The 2,492-nt window shown below is 43.4% G+C and overlaps 1 protein-coding gene across 1 annotated transcript; it reads left to right on the plus strand.

Annotated features, from left to right (window-relative positions):
* Window positions 1-1,586, plus strand: LOC146652761 (uncharacterized). The gene is made up of 2 exons (XM_085382079.1): window positions 1-43; window positions 811-1,586. Exons 1-2 carry the CDS (start codon window positions 1-3, stop codon window positions 1,584-1,586), a joined length of 819 nt encoding a protein of 272 aa, XP_085238205.1.
* Window positions 1,587-2,492: the final 906 nt, after the last annotated feature.

The following is a 2,492-nucleotide window of genomic DNA, read 5'->3' on the forward strand; positions in this document are numbered from 1 at the left end:
ATGGCTCGTCGTGGACTCGACAGCCCCCTGGACTTCGCTGCAGGTACTTTTAACATTTCTTCAGTTATTTTAAGAGCTACTAAATGACTGTAATAATTTAATAAGTTCCAGTGTGAATATCAAGTTTTAATGTTATCAAAATATGCTTATTCCAAGATTTTTCCCCGTAAATTGTTTGTATGCTTTAAATTTTCCGGGAGAGGTGTAGAAATTATTAACGACTGGTGTATGAATTTGAAAAAAAAGGTGTTACTTTGATTTGAAGGCTTCAAATTTGACACTTTTTTAATGATTTGGTTAAAAATAGCTTAACGGACTAAAATTTGTAAAATGCCCCAAAATCAGTCTCTGTGGTAACAGCATCTTCAGCATGTCATGACGTCAGAACACACAGGTGTAAACACACCAGATCCCGGTCCCTTCCTAACATCCTGTTCTTCTTGGATCAAAGGCTTTATTGAAATAAACTATAACTTTTCCCCTGCTACAAAACATGATAATAAAAAATAACAAAAATAAATGAATATAAAAAAGAATATGAAAACAGTAATCATAGTACAGTAGTAATAATGGTATCCTTATGTTATGCCACTACTATATCTTATTATATAGCAGTTAATGATGTGAACTTAGTTGACTTAGCTGTTTTTTGCTTGCATGAACAAGTAGAAGTGTCATTCAGTCTGACATAAATGTAGCCTAAAATGCTTTTCTCTCATCGTCTGCTCAAACTAACAGATGTAGCTCTGTTCCTTTAGCACTTGATGTTTATTACATTCTTAATGTTATTTTAAACTTGTTTCCTCACAGGTCGTCTCGACTACGTGGTTGAGCGTCCTGCAGAAGAAGGACTTCCAGAGGTCATCAGGATCCTGGATGACTCTGATACCGAGCGTGTCAGTGAAGGTGAGTATGGTGAGTATATCCCTCTCCCATCCTCACCCTCTTCTCCTGAAGCACAGGATCCTGATGACAGTGAAGAGGAAGGTGAGTACCCTCCCTACATACCTGAGGACGTCGAAGAGGTGAGTGAAGACACTGACAATTCCTCTGACTGGAACAACTCAGAAGAGTGGGCCGATTGGCCTAGTGACGACTCGGGGTATGACACCATGGATGAGAGAGCTGATTCCCCTCTCATCCAGGAGCTCCCTCCAGAGCCGTTTTGGCACGATTGGCAACATCCTATTGCTCCAGGTGCTGCCCCGTTCGCCATGCCGCCTTTCGGCCAGGCCAACGCCCCACTCTTCCCGGTTGGTGATCCTTTAGCTTCTCCTGCTTCCTCTGCTCCTCCCTCAGCTGCTTCCTCTCCTGCTCCCTTAGCTGCTTCCTCCCCTGCTCCCTCAGCTCCTTCCTCTCCTGCTCCTTCTTCCGCTACTCTCTCAGCTTCTCCTTCAACCTCAGCTCTCACCTCCTCAGCAAAGAGAAGCGGAGACGACACCTGCACTGATGAGGTAAGTGCAAAGAGGTGCAAGGTAAGTGATGACACGTTTTATGGCCCTTCAACATCCTCGGGTTCTGTTGGTGTCAGACGCTTCTGGGAAAGGCCTTTTAACCTTTCACTTGATGACAGCGACTCTGACTAGATTATGTTAGAACTTGTTTTTAAGCTTTAAATGTTTAAGTTGGCCTTTGCAGTGTTTGTAAATGACTAACATTTTTTTCTCAAGCTCTAGCTCACCATGCGGGACAAAGGTAAGTCCGTACTTAATGTCAACACAAATAAGTAGAAAAGGTTTAAAATGATGTCGTGAACTGACTGTAGTCTCTTGTTTTTACATAAGGTATAGCCTGTGGCTCAGGGATCAGAGGTAAGGTAAAAACACATAACAGAAGAAAAGTAAAGTGAACAACTCTGTGATCTGTGAATTCATGCTTTTCTCTTTGTCTTTTTGTCTTCAGGTGCTTTACACTTGTCCTCTCCCAGCATTCAGCACTTCAGACACTCAACGCCCAGGACGGAGCTAACACAGAGAGATACTCCACCCAGAAGACAGCCTTACCCCAACCCGATGAGAAGGATGGATGACCAAATGACAAACTGGAGAGTGGTGCTGTGTTCCAGCTATGTAAGTTATCACCTCACATTGGCTACAAACTGTCTTGAAGACTAAATCCTTCCAATAGCTGGTGTAAATCATCGTCCTACAGTACTGTAGGTTTAAGTTTAGTTATAGTTATTGTGTGTATATGTTGAGTTTAAAATTGCATTTTAACAACATGCTGCAGCTACCAACAATGGAAATGCTGTTTTGTGTTAAAATGACGTCTTTCTCGTGTTATTGCTTTGCAGGGCAGCTGAGAGTGGACAGAGCTGCACAGAGGACCAAAGATCCACTCTCAGCACTTCATACCTGACTGGCCACAGCACCACCCCTCTTCACCCAGGGTGAGGAGGGCCCTGACCCCACCTGCACAGAGGGAGTTGTGAACATGCACTTCTGTGTCGGTGGGTTTAGGAGCCTCCTCACACTCACACGGATGAAGACTGT

Source organism: Rhamphochromis longiceps, linkage group LG15 (assembly GCF_057381845.1).
Source record: "Rhamphochromis longiceps isolate RC_006_pf linkage group LG15, R_longiceps_female_GT1.1, whole genome shotgun sequence".
NCBI lineage: Eukaryota > Metazoa > Chordata > Actinopteri > Cichliformes > Cichlidae > Rhamphochromis > Rhamphochromis longiceps.

Coding starts and splice junctions, on each gene's coding strand:
- LOC146652761 (XM_085382079.1), top strand. CDS start 1: ATGGCTCGTCGTGGACTCGACAGCCCCCTGGACTTCGCTGCAG. Junction 44..810: donor CCCCCTGGACTTCGCTGCAG/GTACTTTTAACA, acceptor GTTTCCTCACAG/GTCGTCTCGACTACGTGGTT.